This window comes from Gossypium arboreum, chromosome 7 (genome assembly GCF_025698485.1).
Source record: "Gossypium arboreum isolate Shixiya-1 chromosome 7, ASM2569848v2, whole genome shotgun sequence".
Lineage (NCBI taxonomy): Eukaryota > Viridiplantae > Streptophyta > Magnoliopsida > Malvales > Malvaceae > Gossypium > Gossypium arboreum.
This window is the reverse complement of record NC_069076.1, coordinates 104,709,630-104,730,473: the sequence shown is the minus strand read 5'-3', so window position 1 is coordinate 104,730,473 and position 20,844 is coordinate 104,709,630. Positions and strand designations below refer to the sequence as shown.

General features: G+C 27.6%; 1 protein-coding gene across 1 annotated transcript; it reads right to left on the bottom strand.

The window, feature by feature from the left end:
- Nucleotides 1-4,344: 4,344 nt before the first annotated feature.
- Nucleotides 4,345-6,203, bottom strand: LOC108472562 (probable polyamine oxidase 5). Its single transcript, XM_053030503.1, has one exon. It carries the CDS (start codon nt 6,006-6,008, stop codon nt 4,482-4,484), a length of 1,527 nt encoding a protein of 508 aa, XP_052886463.1. The 5' UTR covers nt 6,009-6,203; the 3' UTR covers nt 4,345-4,481.
- Nucleotides 6,204-20,844: the final 14,641 nt, after the last annotated feature.

The following is a 20,844-nucleotide window of genomic DNA, read 5'->3' as shown; positions in this document are numbered from 1 at the left end:
AAGGATCGACTCTCAAGCATACAAAGCTTACACTCTATCAACTTACTCCCAATACTTAGCCTTCATACTTTCTTCACCTCTACTCTTTGTAATCTCCGACTCTTCGCCCCAATTGGATGAACTGGCCTCAGTTATTACCACTATATCCTCCTTGTCCTTCTCATGTTGTATCACTATCTCAACAATAAAATAATAAACTATAGTGTTTTTTTATTTTTAAAACAAATTAAATTATCTATATAATCCTTTTAATAAATGACTTTTATTTTAAAATTTTGATCATTTGGTAAGTTTTTAACTGAACTAATATTATACTTATAACACAAACTCAATTATAAGTTTAAATAATATTATAGATACATGATAATTGAATTAAGGTTGTATAATTGAATTAAGGTTGTACTCTTTGTAAATTTGAATTTAACCCATATCCTTTTATTTCTAGGAATTTAGTCTATCTACTTTTCAGATTTCAAAATTCATGTCTAACAATTAATATTGTTAATATTATTTTTAAAATTTATGTTCTTTACGATATCAATTTTTAGTTACATAACAATTAAGTGAGTATTTTTATTTCAAAATATCACATCAACAAATTTATCAACGTTAACAATTAGACTTGAATTTTAAAATATGAAAGAGAGACTAAATTTCTAAAAATAAAAGTACAGTAATTAAATTCGAAATTTGTGAATAGTAGAAGGATCTATGATATATTTTAACAATTAAAATGAAGAGCTTATTGGTTGTGATTGATAAGATAATCTGTATGGAAATTTAATCTTTATTAAGTATTGCTCTAGGTTGTTAAATTAGAGGTCTGCTACCTCTTTCGAAGGCCACCTAGACTTTTGACCAAGTCAGAAATACATGGACGGTCCATGGATCTCATGCTATTTCATGTAAACTCCCCAGGGAAGTAATTGAAACTTTCCTTAGTAAACCTACTGTTAGTCAGGCCCCCGGTGAAGACTTTATAGGATGGGGACCTTCTAGTTCTGGATATTTTACTCTAGCTAGTGACCTAGTGTCTACTCTCTAACCTTGAAAAGGATTCAATACCTCCCTTAGATACCTAACAGGATAACACTAAAATCAGACAATCCTCAAGCTAGAGGATCATTGGTTCTCTAAGGTTAGAAAGGTTATTATCATTTAGAATTTAATTTTCTATTTTAATTTGACATAATTTCGTCCTGTTAAATTATTTTTAGGAATTAGAGTTTGAAAATTATTACTACATTGGGGTCTAAAATTTTTATCCAAGTTGATCCCTGATATTTCCTTAAAAATTCTAAAGTTTAAGTCTCATCTGGGAGCAATTATCAAGTTTAAGGATTATTTTGGATAAGAAAAAAGTTTAGGCCCCAATGTTGGAATAATTGATTAGTTTAAGTCCTAAGTGAGAATAATTACCAAACTTAGAGACTAAATTGGACCAAAAAAATTAGATTCCACCATAAGTAATTACCAAGTTTAAGTCTCAAATAGTGATTTAATCATTTACTTTTATAATATTTTTAGTAGGTTCAAATTGATAATATCGTTAATTGTTATCGTTAAAGTGATGATGGGTAATTTATCAAGACAATCTCAAACATCCAGTTAAGATAACAAATTTATTATTAATTCAACATAGTTTACATAAGTTTTCACTGTCTCCTTAAGCATAATAAAGCAATTAAAACCATATTTTGTCTGAAGATTACTTGTTAGAACTCAATGAAGAAGGGAAAATAAGGTGGGATTTGTTCAGTTGAAAAAACATGACAAATTGAAAAATGGTGATTGGTCGGCCAGTAGGCATTGTTTTCCTCTTTTGGTTACTTTTTGGGCAAAAAATTGGTTCAATCTTTAGGTTACACGTTGCATTTGTAATAACTTTAGTTCCATTTTTCTTTTTAAATGATTTGAGATTTACAATGTCTTGATCCTAACATGTAGCATTACCATACACGTGTCGGGGTTTTGATGGTTACTAAGTTCCAATCATGAGACATGGCTGCAATAACATGAAAAGGAACAAGAGTTTGCTTGTAATACACTACTCTGCAATGGTTGTTGGAATATAAATACAATATATATATATGATAATTGCAAAGACTTTGTGAATTAGAGGGTGTAGTCATAGAAAATTATGGAATTAAACCCTTAGCAATATGATTAAAACTGATGATTTTAAGTAGTTGGTGTGTGCGAAAAATTAGAGATTCTTAATTGTTTGTTTATGAATTAGATAAGATAAGATTTTTCAATAAAAGTATTATAAAAATTAGATTAAAATGATCAGTTTTATTCAATAAAAGTATTATTATACTAAATGTTGGATTATAGTTTATGTCTTTTATTTAAAAATAGGTAAATTAGTTTTATAAGTGAGATCAAATAGTAAATTAATTATTTTTGTTAAAATCACCTCAATTTTACTATTAAAATTAATATTTACATGTTAGTATGAGATTACATGGTACGTCATATGTAACTATTTGATTATTCCATTAACCACGCTAATTTTAACAATAAGAGTGAATGAATTTTTTTATAGAAAAACCATTTGTATTAAGAGTCTGACTATATTTTTAAATTAATTTCGTATGTTAGGTCAATAGCTAATTAGTTCTTTCTATTAAAATTTACATCCAATTTTACTATTAAAATTGATCATTATATGTTAACATGAGATACATCTATAATTATTTAGTTATTTCGTTAACCATACTAATTACCTATTAAATCTCAACAAAACCTCAACAAGGAGAAAACATATAAACACAATAATGGAGCAATACATTTGCTCTCTTTAACCCTAAAATATCAAATCATTTTGGATTTTTTTCAAAATAATCCTTGATAGATTGCGCTTATTGTTGTTACATATTTGGTTTTTGAACCATGAGGCATCTTTATAAACATGAGGGTCAATTATTAAGGGTGTTATGGACCTAAAAACCATTATCATCGATCCTATTGAATAGTTGGAATAAATGTATTATTGAAGCCCTATATTAAGAGTTAGATTATATTTTTTTCTTTTATTTAATTAGATTAAATAGTAAATTAATTTTTTTACTAAAATTCCATCAATTTTACTGTTAAGTGTTGATAAACCAACCGGACAATGACGCTCGATATGCCATGTGTACCTCATGTTAACATGGAGCGATAATTCAAGTAAAATGATAGAATTTTTAATAGAAGAAATATATGAATTTTTTAATAAATAGTGAAATGGATGGCATTTTCGACTCGAGAGGGACTAATTCAAGCAATCAGAGACATTAATATGTCATCACTTAATATTAGAACTAAATAGAATTTTTAACAGAAGAATCAATTTGCTTTTGATTTAACGTGAATTAATTTATTCATTTTTTTAAATAGAGAGAGCAAAATACAATCTCAGTTTTAATATAGGAATTTTGATAACACTTTTACATATGGCGGGATAGAAATGGGATACGTCAGAAGAGAAATGATCCTAGACAGAAAAATCTGTAGCAAATTAAACTGATATTGTTCGCTTATGGACTGTCCTTTTCTATGTCTCTCTCTATACCTCTATATCATACAAAGCAATGGATTTGCTCTGCAGAGAAATCTATGATACCAAGAGGTAGTCTGTAGGCCACTTGTGCTGTCTGGTAAGAAGCTAAGACCTAACTGCCTTTGTGTATGTCTGCAATGTCTCTTTGGTGTATTCTCGTCCTTGAACTTATCTTATTTAAAGGATGTGGAATTCTTTACTATTTAATCCAATAAGCGTTGTGTGTACGTAATATCACTTATGCATGGAGTTGATATCATTTTCAATGGGTCCCCTACCAAACAACCAAAAATCAAAGCAATCAGATTGCAATAAGCAGCTCTGGTACTATCTGACATTGGTAATAAGGACCTGTTTGGATCTGAAATCACAAAATCAAAGGTAAAATAAACGAAACACAGGTGGAGGGATCCAAAGCTTGAATGTTCTTTCACACTCCCAATTATTATCAAACATTCAATGCCAAAAACACAGTCTTTAAAAAAAAAAATGGTATTTGCTTCGAAGATCAATGCAAATATTATATATGGGTAAAAGATAACTCTGTATAAATTTTAGATTTAGTCCTTATATTTTAATTTGATCAATTTTAATCATTATACTTTTTGAATTAGTTAATTTTAATCTTTGTATTTTTCGAGTTTTGGAATTTTAGTTCCTAACCAAATTTTAACAATAAAATTTATTTGGTTAAACTCAGCAATTATCTTCCACTATAAGTAAAATTATAGTTTTAGTCCATATTCTCCAATTAAGTTATTATTAGTCATTATATTTTTTGAATTTTAAAATTTCAGTTTTAACGCAAAAACGAGTCGTCAAATCCATTAACTAATTTTTTATGAGTAAAACGTGAAAATAGTAGGTTAACATGACATTACACATTAAAAGAAAAGATATTCCAAAAATAAAATAAATTAAAAATTCTAAGTTCTTAAACCCCAACACAATGATAATGTTGAAGAAGCCTATTGGCTTCCCTAATACCACTAAAGTACGCTCCATGAGTTGTGGAATAGTGAGTTCTATGTGTAGCTTCCCCAGCAAACAAAATTTGAAGGGGACGATGATGATACACATCAGTAGGTAATGGTTCAGCCATGGTATCAAAATCAGCACCACTCGATCCAACAGCAACATAACTGTAAGACCCTAAGAACAATGGATCACTCCCCCATTTGCTCTTCAATACATCAACAAAGCTCACTTCAAATCCATTGGAGTTGCTATCAGACATGATTTCATTATGGGGTTTCGATAATAAACTCGAAACTGTCGTTGTTACCGCGTTTATAATCTCTTCGTTGCTAAGTCTTTCGAGTTCAAGAGCTTCTTTCCCTGCAAACCAAGATAGGAACACACTTGCATTGTTGTAAATAGGGGATAAAGTAGCTGTCCTTCTCATCCACCATGGGATCTTTTTATGCCTTAACTCGGAATCCGAACGATGAAACACCATTTGCAAGGAAGGGAACTCTTCGGGTTTTCGATTACCGTTTAATCGGAGAAACAGCTTGTTAACAACACCATATCCAAGTCTTGATATAGCATCTGTTTTGAAAGAAGGAAGTGGAGGACTAAACAAACCTGAAGCATTACAAATACCAGCTTTTAAAACCCCTAACGAAACTGTGACAATAACATGATCAGCTAACACAAAAGATCCATCCAAGAAGTGTATCTTCACAGGCCTCGAATCACAACGATCCCATTCGATTTTAGCGACTTTTCGGTCTAATTGGATTACGTCCCGTGGGAGTGCCGACGCGAGGTATTCGATTATACTGGAATATCCGTTACCAATAGTGATTTCTTCACCAGGGAACATACGGTACTCACTTTCTGCTTCATAATCTAAACTGAAAAGATCACCAGCTGATGTATAAGTCCTTTGTGTGTTCTCATACATTGCAAAAATGGCTTCTTCAAGCAACTCTCTACTCCATTTACCATACCCTTTAAGCTCTTCACGGTGTTTACTAGAATCCCAATACACATCAAGGCCTTTTCTTAAAAAAGAACCAACACTTTTGTTACGTAAGCGACAACTCATCGAACACCATTTGGATGCTTCATTGCCTTGAGAAAAATCCATCAAGTTCTTAAAAAGTGTCGATATGGGTTCAATCATAGAGCCATTTAGCTCGAACCCACCTTCAGCAATGGTCTTTGGTTCATCAAGTAACCCATCCATACACTCCCATGGCTTATCAGACCCTTGTAATGCATTTATTTGTTGAGCAATTTGATGAACTGGGCTACCTTTTATACCATGAATCCAAGTAGCACCCATTTCAACTCTATCACCATAAAACTCTGATGTATTGATCCTTCCCCCAATTCTAGTACCACCTTCAACAACAAATAGTTCAAACAAGTCATTTGAACTAGTGTAAAGCTTGTTGGCTGCTGCAAGACCAGCCATTCCTGCTCCAATTATCACAATCCTCGGCTTAGCCATTATATAACAAGCAACAATTGGGGAGAAAAGTATAAAGGGAAGAAGAAGAAGAAACTGTGAGGTTTTATATTGAATTAGTTGGTAAGGAATTTATAAAGGGGTGGAGGGTGTTTTGCTGTATTTGTTAATGGCTTTCTCTAATAAAGACACGGTTTTACTTTTGTTGAAACTCAACAAGGTTTGGTTACTCCAATTTGGTGTAATATTTCTATATTTGAAATTTAATTTTTATATTTTCTTTAAGAATTTAGTCTTTTTATATTTTATATTTAAAATTTTAGATTTATTTGTTAATATTATTAAAAAATTATTAAATTTATTGATATAATATTTTGAAATTTAAAAAATACTTATTTAATATCATTGTAACAAAAAAAACGATATTGAAATCGACCTAAATTTAATAGAGAACTTTAACGTGTTAATAATTCTTAAAAACTCATATCATTATTTAAATCAGAATAAAATGTATAGACTAACTAAAGACATTATAAAAGTTAAAGTGTCAATTATGTCAAAATTAAAGTATAGAGATTAAATATCAAATTTGAATGAAATATGAGAATAAAATTGAAATTTAACTAATCTTATGTAATCTCATAAAAGTGGAAGGATTATAACTGAAATTTAGCCATTATTTTATCATGTCAAAACAAAGGAGGCCTTATATAGTAGTATAGATACCCAAAAGGCGACTTGGTGATTAATGTCCATTTATATGTAACATCTTTAGAATCTGATAGCTAATCAAGTCGGTTGGACCACCGATTGTTGATTAAATCAGTTTGTTTGCTTTAATTAAATAAATTGTTGAAAATTCATAAAAAGAGAAAAGAAAAATTTATTCAACCGATTTTTTGGACTAGTTCAATTAGTTCATACTTGTTCACAAGTTAACTAATCCAATTCTTTATTTCGAACCTATAACTTGATTGGCTTTCGGTTCAATCGGCCAATTCGTTATAGTCTGATCTAGTTTTAAAAACAATGTTTATATATGTAGCAAGAGTCGAGCAAGTCAAACCTTTAGAATAGAAGATAAAATTTTCTTACCACTATTTTTTATCAACAAAACTCAAATTTGGAACTTTTTTAAAGGATATCAAGTTCTTCGCCACTCTACCCAATGAATGTTAGTAATTTTCAAGAATATTAGTAGTATATGTTATTACATTATCACATATGAAAAGGTAAAAGTACAACAGAGGTCTTTATATTAGGAGTCAAATTATATTTTATCCCATCTACTTAAAAAATGAATAAATTAGTCCTTACACATTAGATCAAAGAACAAATTTGTCATTTCTGTTAAAATTTCATCTATTTGTGCTGTTAAAAACTAGTGTGTCTGATGGAATGACTAGACAATGATATATAATGTGCCACGTGTATGACAATATGACGCAAAGAGACCAATTTTTAACAGTAAAAATGGATGAAATTTTTAATAAAAAGATCAAATTGTTGTTTAATCTAATGTACAAAGACTGAATTATTCATTGTTTTATTAGAGACGGCATAATACAATTTAGTAAGAGGCTCACATGCTACTTTTACCCATATGAAAATATAAAAAAAATGGTGGAATTATAGTTTTCGTCCCTATAATATATTTAACTTAGGAATTTAGTTTACTGCTTTAATTTATGTCTTAACCAAAATCACTAGCACTGTTAAAAGAAATTCTATTAATCAACTAACGTGGAGTTTGAACTCTCGTGATAATTTATCCAAATATAAAAATTAAATCCTTGAGTTAAATTCGTATAAAGATGAAAACAATAAATAAATTAACCTATAATAACTTATCCAAAATCAAATTAGTGCCACATTTGGACTATTGATTCATTTGGTTGGCTCTTAAAAAGAATCTGATTATCAATTCAAAAATAGATTAAATATTAAATATAATAATTAATTTATTAAAATATGTATTTTACTTAATGCAATTATCCTTTTAATGATTCGGTCTTACCACTTAAATAAAACTAATAAAATTAACAGGAGAATGTTTTCTCTTCGTCAGTTTCATCATGCTTTTAATTTTTATTAAAAATATTATTCTTACATTAAATCGATAAATCCAATTCAATCTAAAATATAAAAATTAATCAATAAATCCGATACAATTCAAAATATAAAAGGTAAATCAATAAATCTGATTGGATCCAAAAATATAAAAGGTAGAATAAAAAAGGTTGATAGTACCTTTCACCAACCATCACATGTAAATTGGGGTTGAGATGGTCCACCAACTATTGAATTTTGGTCCCATCATAAACAATAATTAACTAATCAAACAAATATAAGATTACCTACGAAATCGATTTGAGTTTATCAATATTTTAAAAATATTTTTTACATATATTTATAGTTTGTTATAGTTTATTAATATTAGTATATTTTTATTTAAGTTAGTCCTTAAAATTTATAATAGTTTTTACATTGAGACTTAAAATTTTTTATCCAAGTTAGTCCTTAAAGTTTAAATCCTAAAATGAGAATAATTGTCAAGTTTAGGCTTTAATATGGGAATTATATTGTTAAGTTTAAGGATTAATTTGGACCAAACAAAATTCAAGTCTTAATATGAGAATAATTCCGAGGTCAAACCCTAATATAAGAATAATTATCAAATTTAGGGATCACCTTAGATTAAAAAATAGTTTTAAGCCTCAAATAACGATTTAACCATTTTATTATTAATGTGATTGTACAAAAAGTTAAAATTTTGTTTAAAATATCAAAATATTTTGACTGATACCAATTAATACTAATTGATACGTATAAATACAAGTTGGTATCGAGTAAAACATATCGAAATACTTTAAAACAATCAAAATGTATCAAAATTTGAGTAGGAACAGAATTCACAACACTGATACAAAATGTAACAACTATAAACCTGTAATGGCCTAAATTCAAGGTTATCGGAACAATGGTTTCGTAACCATAGATCCGATTTAAAGAAAATTTTATTTTAATATTTTTGCTTGAAAATTTATATGATAGGAAAATCGTATAAAAATATTGATAGGAAAATTTTATCGAATTAGTGATTAGTTCGAAAAAGAAATTATTGAAGAAATTGGGTAAAATAAGGTATCGGGACCTCTATCTCGTAAAACCGAGTCAAAAATAATTTTATAAATATTTATGAAATGTTATTAATGTGGTATTAAAATTTCGTTAGGAAATTTTAATGTTTGGGTAGTCAATTAAATGAAAAGGACTGAATTGTAATAGGTGTAAAAGTTGCTAAAGTGATTAAATAGCTTATTAGTCTAATGAGAAAGGATTTAAAAGGTAATTAGACCCAAAAGTTATTTGGGCTGGGGGTATGCAATCAGCAGAAAAATTGATAAATTAAGGGTAAAATTGGAATATTGCAAAATTAACTAAATAAAACTAGGACTAAATAGGAAATATCTAGATTTCTCTTCATTTCTCTTCAATTCCAGCAGCTAAAAACGCCATAGGAGGGTTCTCTAAGCTGGTATTTCATAATTTTTGCACCAAGTGAGTTAATCCTTGCCTTTTTCTTGTAATTTTTGTGTTTCTAAGACTTTTACAACTAGATCCTACTATTAAATTCATTAGTTTTTGATTTCATGGATGAAATTTAAAGTCACCATGGTTGAGTTCTGTAAGTTTATGATGAAATAGAATGAAATTAAAGCTTTAATTTGTTTATGAGATGATTTTATTAGGCAATTTCAATGGAAATTGATTTTTGGGACCTAATTGTGAAAATGTTTGATTGCTGAAATTCTGATTCCTAAAGGTTGTAAACTAGTTTAAGGTGATAGAATAAAATGTTAATTGAGAAAAATCAGCTCAATTGAGAGGCTAATTGAGTAGGGACGAAATTATCATTTATTAAAAGCTTAGGGGAAAAATGGTAATAAACAGCTTGCACTAAAACAGTTTGGACAGCAGCAGTAGACTAACTTTGAAAAATCACCAAAAATTGTAGGAATCGAATTAGAAGATGAACAAAATATGTAATTAAAGCTTATTGAGTCTAGTTTCTCATTGAAGAAATATTGTAAGCAATGGATTTGTAAATTTTGAGATATAATGAATTTTGTGAGACAAGGTCAGAATGAATTCAGGTTCCCTGTTCTGACTTTGAGAAATTATAAAAATTGAATAAAAATAATTAGGGACTTAAATTTATATGTATAGAATTCTTAATGAGTCTATTTTAATAGAAACAAACAAGAACATCATTTGAATTCTGTATAAAGAGATAATTTATTTTAGGAAGAAGGGTCAGAACTGTTAGACAACAGAACAGGGGTGACTTTGAAGAATAAACTGTACTGATTGGATAAACCAAAATTCTGAAAATTTTATGGTAAAAATATATATGAGTCTAGTTTCAGGAAAATTAACGGATCTTAATTTCGAGTTCCGTAGCTCAAGTTATAAATAATTTAGTGACTATGACTCAAGTAGACAGCTTTGAATGAACTATAAATAATAGTTGAATTATAGAGAATGTTGCATATGAACATGAAATGTATTAAATTGATAATTAAATTTATTTATTTAGATCCAGAAGATTCAAATACGAAGCTAGATAGAGGAAAGGAAAAAGTTCGGGATTAATAGATTTTTACTGTTTACAATCAAGTATCAAGGTAAGTTCGTGTAACTTGAATTATATTCTTAAATGCTTGAGATTGTATGTTATTGATGTGAATATGATTTGAATGTTCATTATATGGAAATTTATGAAACATTGATATATTTGATAAAATGGGAAGAAATCCCGTTTGAATGAAAGGAAAATTCGATGGATCTCGGAAAAGGAATTGACGGTAAAAAGGATCTAGCCTGGACGGGTGATCCTATCTTGCTATAGCCCTCCCGAAGAATATGTGTAAAATGGATTTAGCCCGGACGGGTAATCCGAATTAGGGTCTCAATTTAGCCTCGACGGTAATTCAGATCCAAGCTCATTAGAGTAATTGTCGCTGCAGGATTTAGCTCGACCGGTAATCCCGACAATACTCTATGAGTTTATATTGTGATTTAGCTCGACCGGTAATCCCGCCGCAAGGTTGAGGTTCATGGGAGTGTGCTCTCTGAAATGGAAATGTGCGCACATGAATATGAATTGACGGATTCGAATTGTACACTAAAAGTGTACCTCTGAAAATCCATTGAAATTCGATAAATTCAACGGGATAAATATGAAAAATAATAAGGAATGAAAATCATGGTATTGATGAGTACATCAATCATGGTATATATATATATTATTGATACATGGAAATTATTGTACTAACTTGAATGTTGAGTTTGTGCATGTTAGGGTAATAATGCATTGAATGGATATATGAATGTTTATTATATTGTATTGAAAATATTAGGTAAGTATAATTCTTGTTACATGAGCTTACTAAGCACAAAGTGCTTACCCGCTTCTTTTTCCCTGTTTTGTAGTGTTAAGAGCTCTGAGGTCGGATTTGGTGGAGACACATCACATCGTCAACCTCGTGATTTCGGTATATAAAGAAACTTTATTTTGGAAATCAATGGCATGTATAAGCTAACAAAGTAAATGTTAACGTGAAATGAATGTAAAGTTAGCCATTAGTATGGTTAACAAACCTGGTTATAGATATGTGATGACGTTATTTTATATAAATGCATGAATCTATCATAAAAATATGTTGAATTGATTTGGTTGATGTGGATTGGTCTCGATTTAATATTATAGGGAAGGTTAGATATTTATAAAAGGACTATATTGAATATAAAAAAAAAAATTTAATTCGTAAACTCCGGTAATGCCTCGTACCCTATTCCGGCAATGAATACGGGTAGGGGTATTACAAAACCCCTCTTCCTTGTTGAGCCTGTATGCAAACATTGGTCTTGGCTCCTTTGCTTAAATAGTGCAATTTCATTTTTAGTCTTTTTAAAACATAATGATTTTATTTAATTTTAGTTGTTTAAAAATAAGACTTAACTTAGACCTCTACAATTTTTTTTTAAAAATTTATCTTGACCTTTTAATATAAAATGATTGATTTTGCCCCTACCTCTCAACAATGCCTTCACCATAAATATCTTATTCGCGCAAAGCATCCAAGAATTCTTGTATTGTGAACTTCCACTGTAACAAAAGTAACGACAGACGAATCCCATGTGTTGACATGATGGTCAGGGTATTCACCGCTTCAGGTGTGGCTTGAGTTCGAGTTGTGCTAGTCCCGTTGTTATTATTAGGGCTTTACTCTCCTCTTGCCAGAAGGAGCCTTGACCCCTCAAAAATTTTAAAAGTTATCATTAAGCCCTACAAAAATTTTGATTAAATTCCCTAAAATTTTTAAACTTTCTCATTAAATATCATAAATTTTAAAAAATTAATTAAACCTTTAATTTTTTTTATAAATTTTAGCTTTTTTGAAAATTTTAATTAACTCTTCAAAACTTAATGTCAGATTTTATCACTAATGATGAAACTCAAATCTAATCGAATGTCACATTTTAAAGATGATTGTATTGACTTAACAATAAAGCAAAGTATAAATGGACCCCAAATTAAAAAAAATGGGACATTCGGTGGTTCTTGGAATGATAGGGCGGATTTAGAGGCAATGAAACATCAAAGATTACGTTAAAACAGTGAAGTGGATTTATTATGGCCAACATGTTTTTAAGTACTCGTGGAGGCAATACGTGACGTGCTTTCTTTTTCATGTTTCTAAACATACAATAAAATTCAACTTCTTTGGTTGGATTTTTATGTTTGTTCTAAACTATGACAGATTTCAAGGATTTGTTTTTATTCCCATGTGATTTACTAATCCATTTCTTAAAAGGAAAAAAAAATAGTAATAATAAAAGGGTTAGTTCATCATGAGGGGTTAGTAATAATAGAGGCATTTGGTGGAATTAATCAACTTCCTAATTACATTAATCCATGATTATGTATCGATACCTCTCATATTCAATGAATGATAATAAGGGTATACTCTCTTTTTATCTTCATTTTCAAGAGTATTTTTTAAAGAGATATCCTTTTTTTAAAAAAAATATTTGATATATTGATAATATATTACTGTTAGTGAACTAGTTGATGACATGTCAACTGAAAATTTTAAAAATTTACTTTCATTTCAAGTGACGATGATATATCATCATCTAATTCATTGATAGTACATAAAATTATACAATGTTAGTGTATCAAATACATATTCATTATGTTTAATTTCGAGATTTAATGTTTGTATTTCAATTTTTTAACATAATTTGATCTTCTTACTTTTATAATCTTATTAATTAATTTAAATTATTAACATAGTTAATTATTCTTAATAAAGTGTTGATGGTTTTTTTTTTGAGCTAGTCATTCAAGTCATCATATTGATATGATTTTTTTTAATAAGATATTGTTGTAAATCCTAGTAAACCCTAAAAATTGGAGAGAAAATGGTTAACATGTGTATTTAGTCCATGTGCTCATATAGAGTTTGATATTTGGTTAACATGTGTAGTTAGTCTCGTCATTATTTTTATTGGTAGTTTTATCAAAATTTATTAATTTAATATATTTATTTTTTATGTTATATTAGGATAATCTAACCAAATTACATTTTAACCTTAAAAATTTTGTTATTTTCTGAAACCTAGGTTAAATGGTAAAATTAAAAAAAAAATCATGTAAGCACTTTAATGGGATAGTCAACGGTATTAGCAGTTAGATTAACTAATAATATTACTGAAACAAAGTGTTTGGACTAAATCTCAAATTTATGAATAATAGAAGGATGAAAACCAGAAATTGACCAAAGCTTTAATTTTAATCAGCTGACTTGACTTCTGCCTTTCATCCCTTTTCCCCTTCCTAAACCAATAATCTTGTCCCTTTTTCTCTTTAAATTTAAATTTGTAATTAACAGTTGATGTGAGATAAAACCGCCATTAAAAATTATGTGGTGGAATCAGATAACCAAATAATCGAACGGTTGTATTTCCAGTAGAATCCCTGATTCAGTTCTGTCTTGAAGTTGCTTTCTTGGACAAAGCAGATTATTTGTCTGAATCCCATGTTGCTGTTCTCTCTATTGCTTGAAAATTATATCAGTAAAATTTAATTCGAATTTAAATATTTAATTCGATTTTATTATAAAGAGTCAATAATTTGAATGATGAGAATTAAAGATAAAAAAGTTAAAAAAAAAATTATATCAAGGGGCCTAGATAAAAGAAATTGTACAAGGTCTGCTTGCAATGATGCATCGCTATCAAGGCTTAATCAACACAAAAACAAAATTCTAGAGTTCCCCAATTCATATTTAATCTCTCGTGACTATATCATATATATATATATATATATATATGTATATAATGAATGAAATAACACAATTTTGGAAAAAAAATAATGAATATTCATGGTAAATTATAAACGATAATTTCTATCAGCATAATAAAAGTTTCAGTCTCAATATTAATAAAATATTATTATATGTTGATAATTGGTTTTGTTATAATTTAATTACCACGACATATTTAGAGTGATTGCAAGCATTTAATATAAAAAGGAAACCAACCTTAGATGTTCTAAAGCGGTGAGCAAAAATCAACAAAAGAATCGAATAACTACCAAACTAGAGAGGACGACAACAAAGTTATTCCTAAAAATTACTTGTAAAAAGAAGATTACATGCATAAATAAAACTAAAAAACGTGTTACAAGAGCATGCGAAAATTTTTAAAACTGGAATTGAAAATAATCAAATTAAATAATAAGAATCAAATACGCAACTTACTCATAGTACGAGAGTCACACAAAAAAACTAACCTAACAAATTTAACTACTATCATTTAAGTAATAATTGAAGATTCAAATTTAAAATACATATATATATATAGGGATTAAAATTAACCAAATTAAAGTATGAGGATTAAATCTACATTTTATGCATATTACAAGCTAATAATAAAATTTGATCAATGAAATTATAACTTAATTTTGAAGCTAGTGTAACAAATAATAGTCTATTTTTGTCTAACAAAGAAATGAAATTTGTAATGAATTTAAATTTAATAGAAGATTTTAACGACATTAATAATTAGACTTATATTTTTAAATTCAAAAAGCAGGAAACTAAATTTCAAATGTAAAAATAGTACAAAGACTTTGAGCATATGTCAACCTAATATAATATATGAATTCCCAATTCAATTTTATCAAGTTTAACAATTTTATTTAATAATTATTTTATTATCATTATGTATTTTTCCTTTTATTAAATTTCTAACATATTTTTAATATTTACGTTATAATATATTGTATTTAATTTTTCATATGATATAAATTACGAATATATAAAATAATAAAAAAGCAGATTATAACCTCAAAAATAGGTCAAACAAAACTAAGACTTTGAATATTAGAATTGGAGCTAAGATCATATTTTAGGCGGATCTCATTTATTTTTATTCCAATTTATTTTTTGAGCTTAATATTTTTATCTAAATTCTTCTAAAATTTAAGAGAATATTCGAATTTGAACAAATACAAATCTACATTTGAAGATAAATTTTCCTATAAACTTTTGAGATAAATTGGTCATCCATTTCTTCTACATTTGGATTCAAATACAAATCTATACTCATCCAAGGCACATGTGATAAAATAATTAAATACATTTTCTTGTATAGTTGTACACCCAATTTAATAAATTTGATATAATTTTATATGTAAAAGTAGCATGGTGCATGGAGATCCTTGTATTAAAAGTTTAATTGTATGTTTGTTCAAAGAACAAATTGGTTATTTCTGTTAAAAGTTTCATCTATTTTGTACTATCAAAAATTATTGTGGCTGATGAAATAACCAGATAATAACACGTAGCATGCTACATGTACCTCATGTTAACATACAATGATCAATTTTGAACAATAGAAATAAATAAAATTTTTAACAAAATGACAAGTTTACTCTTTAATTTAACGTTTAAAAATTAATTTACCCATTTCTTTTAATAAAAGAAACAATATGTAATCTGATCCTTAATTCAATTTCCTCTATTATACTTTTATTAAATTTTATATAATTGGCCTAAAAAATGATATATTTGGGCTCATCATGTGGTCCAACTTTATATTAATGAAAATAGTCAAATTCCGCGTAAATTATAAATTTCACTTATTAATATCTGTATTTTTTTATTTGATCAGCAACAATTTTTTTTAATTTAATTGTAAATTTAAAAAAACAAAAACCATCGTTAATCTACAAAGAACAAACGCTTTGTTGGCCCAGGCCTACTTAAATAAAAATTGTACCTTAAGGGTTCGGGTAATTGGGCACATAGGCTCGTTGCCATGGTTCAAATGTTGGGATTAGTCTAACATGTTAACCAATATGAGTTACATGGGCTCATTTAATATATTTTTGTATACTTACTATTTTAACGATATAATTATTGAATTTCACATTTCATTCAATAAATATTAGTAGGTATAATGTTTTATATCAATATGATAGAGATATTAGATTACTTCAAAATTTTATATGCATAACATGTACAATTATATCGATAAATTCAAAAGTTAAATTATTAAAATATTAATTATACAAAATGTAAAGAATGGTGTAAAACTACTTTAGTTTTACAATTTTACATCGATGTAAGTGAATTATACCTCATAAATGTATTTTTAATATTCTGCTTATCAAATATATTTTATCTAAAATTTGTATGTGATAAGAAGCTATATCTCAATTCAAATTTGAATATATAAATTATGTAAATGAGCTTAATCAAGTTAAGCTTGAATTACTCTATATTATTTCGAGTGAAGCTTGAACTTAGATAATAGTATTCTATTGAACTTAAATTCAGCCTTGAACAACGAGTGAAGAATTGAGCTTAGGTTAGAAGGGTTTAAATTTAGTTGATAAAAAAAACATATCAATTGAATCGGTACAGTTGATTTTATTTTTTTTTAATAAGATTTTTTATCAGATAAATTTTAAGTCAAATCAATTTTGAGTTGGAATCTTTTTGTGTTCGAATTGTTTTGGGTTTTGATCATTTGAATTTGTCAAATAAATCTTTAGAGTAGAATTATTTCGAAGTTTAAATTAATTCAAAAAAATTTCATACCATCTTGAACCCATGGCATATGATGTTAGGTGAATACCCATAACTACAGGCTTAACGATTAAGGTTCCACTTCATCCCATTTGATATTTATTAATTATTTTTATGGTTAAATTTTGCTATTAGCCTCTTTATTTTGTGAAAGTTATAGATTTAGTCCCTATATTTTCATTTTGTCATATTTAGTCCTTACATTTTTTAAAATTTAAAATTTCAGTCCTCGCAAATGATAACTATTAAATCCATTAAGTTCTGCAATTTTTAAAATATAATGCAATAAACATATTACCATATGTGTAATGTCATATTAGCTTATTATTTTCACACATTACTGACTAAAAAATCAATTAATGGATTAATAACTCTCATTTGCTAAAGACTGAAATTTCAAAATTCGAAAAGTATAAGGATTTAAAAAGATCCAATTGGAGAATCTGGACATAATCTACGACTATATGCATAATACATGACTAGTAATTGAATTTAACCGAACAAATTTAATTACTACTGTTTGGGTCGTGACTAAAATTTCAAAATTCAAAAAGTATAATAACTAAAATTAATTAATACAAGAAGTATAATGACTAAAATTGATTAAATTAAAGTATAAAATTAAATCCATAGCATTTACAAAATACAAAAACCGATATTATTATATTTTTAATACCGTAATTTTCTTTTAATGTTGCTATTTTTGGGATGATATTTTAGATGTTTTAAACTTTATTATATAATATTATTGTATTTTCACGGTTTTTATAAAAATAATTTAAAAAATTAATTAATTATCAAAATGACCTTTTTTTAATTAAATACAAAATGACTTGAAATTTACAGTAAAAGTTAGTGAAGCCATTTAATTAAAAAATGAGTCATTTTGATAATTAATTAAATTTTGAGGACTTCAAAATAAATTTATTATTTTTGGTGGAACTAATTAATTTTGAAAAAATTAAAATGAGTCATTTTGAATGGTTAAATAACAAAGTGATATTTAAATTATACTAATTTTTAAAATTGGTATCTAAACTTTTTTATTATCTAAATTATTAAATCTTTATTTATTTAACTCCAACTATTAATCTCTTTGAGAAAAATAAATTTCAGCCAATCATAACTTGACACGGAGACATCTACTTATTTTTTATCTAAACAAAAAATAGATTGTTTTCTTGTACAAAACTTCCGCCATTTTATAATCTTCAAGCTTCATGTCTTCTTCTTTTTTCCCCTATTATTTAGGGTGTTTTCATTTTATAACTTTTCTTTGTTACCAAAATGTTAATGGATTTAAAGGTTGATATCCTAAAATGGAAACTTATTTAAATCCCTAGCTTTGTTCAAACCCCATCCAAAGCTTGATACTTTGAGCCTATCATATCTTCAAACTATTGAGACAGTGTAAGCGAATTTAACTCCAAAGTTGTCAAGTTTTGAGCTTCTGCTTCTTTTCTAGAATCCCAACACTAGAGATGTCCCACATCGATTTAGAGAAAGGAACTCACCGCCGCGGCGGGAGTGACGTCAGCTCCGGGGAGGCTAACGTCTGCTTCTCGGAAGTCGACGATGGTTCATGCTACTCTCAGTTTTATTCCACTGCAGGTGGTTCTTACGACGATTACAGGTTCGCCGACGGGGAGATTGGCGGTGGCGCCTAGGATTCCAGGAGGGTGTCGGAATGTTCAGTGGAGGTGAAGATTGAGGGCGAAGTTGCTGAAATCAAGGTGCATTTGGCGAAAGTGAAGAAAGATTAATTGTAGAATTTGTCATTTGGGTTTGGAAAGTAACAGCCATGAATCTGAGGTTCCTACCGAATTGGTGTTGAATTTTGGCCAACAATGCAGCAGCAAGTGCAGCTGGAGCTTTTGTTACATGCAAACTAGTCTAGTTCAGATGTAATTTGTTTTGTTGATGTATAAAGAATAATGAGCTGATTTGTTTATGAATCTAGTGAAAAAACATATTCAACTTCTTGTTTTTGGCTTCTCATTTTTTCTGTGTTTTGTTTTTTGATCGATTATTTTTTGTTTAAATCGATTCTTTTCTGTTCTGAATTGATTCTTTATTGACTGAATCGATTCGTCTTGATTTAAATCTATTCTTTTTGAATTAACTCCATTCAAAAACCCAACAGTTGAGTTGTTCTTGTAAAGATGATCTTGCTGCTGCTCATAAACTTTGTGCCGAGAACAGAGGAAATAAGTAAGTAGAAACATTTCCATTGACTTGGAATTTGTGAAGAACGAAGAATACCGGAATCCTGAAGATGGTGGAATCTTGAAGATGATAAAATGATGGAAGCTTTGTATAAGAAAGTAATTGATTTTATTTTATTTTATTTTTTGGTATTTGTTTGATGAAAAAATGTAAGAAAATTTGATAAAAATGATTTGACAAGAAGAATAACGTTAACAATTTTTAAAAATTCATAACAACACTTTAATCATAGACTAATGTATTTAAACTAACTAATGATATTATAAAAGTTTTAAATTTCAAATTATATAAAAATAATATATAGAGATTAAATCTTAAAATTGAAATTTAACCATTATCTTAAAGGATATAGATTGTACCCTTTGGTTGATTTTGCTTATCTTTTGTGTTTTTGACTGTATTCTACCTGTGTTGGCTCAGCTGCTCACTGTCTGCTCTGCTCATAGACCATAGTCCTTTCATGCTTATCCCTTTCGTATTTTATTTATTTATTTATTTCACTTAATTAAAATTGTTTTTTGTTTTTTGAAAACACACTTAATTAATTTTTAAAAGCCTCAAAAAATATACCAATAGGTCACACTCAAGGTTAAGGGTAAACGTTGAATCGTATCGAGTGAAAAAATTTTAAGTTAACGAGTTATATTTTATAATCTTTACTCGATTTGAAATTTTATCAAATTGAGTTGAATAGAATTGAGTAAAATTATTCAAGTTAAATTAAAAATTTAATATATCAAATTAAAATCTTGTTAGAGTATAACTAATTTTATGTTAAAACACATAAATTTAAAACCATATATATTTAAAAAAATTCAAAAAAATATTATAAACTTAAATTATTAATTAACTTGTTTAAGTCTCCAAAATTAATATTTTAGAAATTTGTAAATTTTAACTTTCTTCACATATATTTTAGAAATTTTTTGAAATTTTTATAAATATTTTGAATTTTAAAAATTATTTTAAATTTTTAAAATAATTTTAAATTTTTGTTGAAAGAAATACCAATTTTATTTTTAAACTTAATAAGATCAAAAAGTATTTATAATAATATGTTATTCGAATTATAAAATTCAATTCACTCAAATAATTGAATAATTTAAAATTTAATTTTTTGAATCAAAATGAATTAAATTTTGCAGTTAATCCCATTATCTCTTTGCATTCACTTTTTTACAAAATAAAGTCTAATTCTAATTTTAGTCCCTTTGTTATATTGAAATTAAAATTTTAATCCTTTATTTTAATTTGATATTATATTTTCAGAACAATGGTGTGATTGAATTGAATTGATATAGTTTGAATATTATAGATCGATAGTTAAAATAATATATATTTTTAATTAATTTTATTAATATATAAAATTATAATTGATTGAATTATTATGGTGGAAAACTTGGAAACCAAAATATATATCATATTAATTTTGGGTTAAAACTAAGGAGTAGTAAAAGACAAAAGAAATGAAAATCTCAAGACACCCA